Source organism: Ixodes scapularis, unplaced genomic scaffold (genome assembly GCF_016920785.2).
Source record: "Ixodes scapularis isolate PalLabHiFi unplaced genomic scaffold, ASM1692078v2 PGA_scaffold3__209_contigs__length_174095766, whole genome shotgun sequence".
Taxonomy (NCBI): Eukaryota; Metazoa; Arthropoda; class Arachnida; order Ixodida; family Ixodidae; genus Ixodes; species Ixodes scapularis.
The window spans coordinates 99752433-99754459 of record NW_024609868.1 but is presented as its reverse complement, the minus strand read 5'-3'; the positions used below and the strand labels follow the sequence as shown (position 1 = coordinate 99754459).

The window sequence follows — 2027 nt, the reverse complement described above, 5'->3', positions numbered from 1 at the left end:
TGAAAACCTTTCATTAATTTTGGTAAAGCTTACAAATACACGAAACACCCCAAAAGAACATAAAAAAAATCGCGTTTCTTCTTTTGCAAATTTATTGTCCCATTTGTTTTATTCTATTTTTAGCCTACATTTACTTGCTTTTCAATCCCCTTGCTGTGCGAAGGTTGAATTGTGCTGTTTCGTGCTTTAAAATTTTTTTCTCAACCAGCTTCTCCTATATTGGTGAGGTTCCAGACCCTGTTCAGAAATGAAGAAACCACGTTGCCGCGTTTTTGTTATCGTGCAGTTTTTGGATAGTACTTCGCGGCGACCCGAAAATGATTTAATTATAAAATTTACAGGTGACCAGGCTGCACTCCACCAATAAAAATGCTTGAATTATAAGCTTTTCTTTTCGGCAAAAAAAATAGAAATGGCGCTCCAAATAACACACATACGAGCCTCATGATGAGAAGTCGTCAAATGAAGCTCGAGCTCCCATTCACGAGGTGAGCATGCTTCTTCACAGGCATTGCCTCGTAAAGGTTCTCATTCTGACCTGTTTGTGCGGGTAGACGTTGATGTGGCACTTGATGCATTTCTGTCCCATGTTGGCCCAGCTGTTGCCGCTCATCCACTTTCGCTTGCACTTGGTGCACTTATATTCCCCGAAGCAGCGCTTCTTACCCTGGTATGGCGTCAGTCCCTGTCCTTTGGGTCTAGCCTACGGGAAGAAAAATCGTACAGCACAGTTTATTAATTCTGACTAGGTTGAAAAAAGTAAATTTTGAGACATTGAATAGGAATCATTCTTACACAGACAACAGCAGCGAGGCTTGTACAACTTTTGATTTTGTTTTCTATGCAAAGACGTAGTTCAACTACTGGTCATTCATTACAGGAAAACTGAAGTTGTGCTTTCGTATTTAAATGAAAACTACATTCAACCTTTGAGCAGTCTTCACTCAATATCAACACGGAGAAACCTGTCACGTTTCGTAGCTAGAGTATAAGAAGCACGCGAGATATTTCTAAGGCTACAGGTCTAAAGCAAATATTTTAAGCAAAATAACTCATTGAAAAAAGTCGATCCCACTTCAAACATAAGTGAAACTATTCCCTCTCGTCATTTCTGCTCTTTCAGCCTACATTTGCATGCGGCGCATATATCTTGAGTGTTTTTGTAACATGTGGTAGTAATACAAAGCACATATATTACGCTATTGAAGCGACCTGACTTCCGACCGCATGTTATAACGAAAGCAGCTTATTGTTTCATAACTCAATTGTTAATTTAAATTTTGCTAAACTAATTGAGGAAGCCGTCATACTCAATGAGTTATTGACATATCTTAAGCACATCGTGTAATTGTTGCAAAGTAAATGTTTATTTCTTAGACGTAATTATTCCTGCACTCGAAATGCCCATACACTTTAATTTGAGGAGTTGGATTTTGCTAAGTTTAAGGAAATTAATTTGTTTCCGTCTTATGCGCACAGGCCGTAGGATTCCTGGATGTACCGTACTTAAAATAATTAGGCAAAGCAAAATATAAAAATTTAATATTACCTGAGGGCAATCCTTGATATAGTGTCCCTTGTGGAAGCAGAGATGACAGAGGTAGTTTAGAGGCGGTTTTTTGACAAGCTTATGGTCCAGGCCGAGACTCAGTTCGCGAAACTGGTCGGCGAGATCTACCACGTGACCTCCCTGATAACCACCGCAGCAACCATCAGCAGCGTAGCCCGGAGGACCCATGGTGCCGTACACTGAAGCAAGGCTGTACTTTGCCTGCAGTGTTGAAAGTATGGACATGCCTTTGTTAAAGAAAATGTACTGTTAGAAATACAGGAGAAAACTAAGTGACTGTATCAGCTTTGCTATTTGCGTGGCAGTTCTGCGTCGTACGGTATACTGCACTTTATATAATGTAAGGCATTTTTTTCTTAGGGGGACTTATGAACGCTAGTACAAAACGGAATGCGTAACCAAAAGCGTGAGAAATTGTGAACAAGTTGGAATTTGAATAATTGCGAAACAAGAACAT

General features: G+C 39.9%; 1 protein-coding gene across 1 annotated transcript; it reads right to left on the bottom strand.

Annotated features, from left to right (window-relative positions):
* Nucleotides 1–502: 502 nt before the first annotated feature.
* Nucleotides 503–1738, bottom strand: LOC115325063 (zinc finger CCHC domain-containing protein 24). Its single transcript, XM_029985759.4, has 2 exons — nucleotides 1550–1738; nucleotides 503–703 (listed from the first exon to the last, which is right to left on the bottom strand). Exons 1-2 carry the CDS (start codon nucleotides 1736–1738, stop codon nucleotides 503–505), a joined length of 390 nt encoding a protein of 129 aa, XP_029841619.4.
* Between the last annotated feature and the right edge of the window lie 289 nt (nucleotides 1739–2027).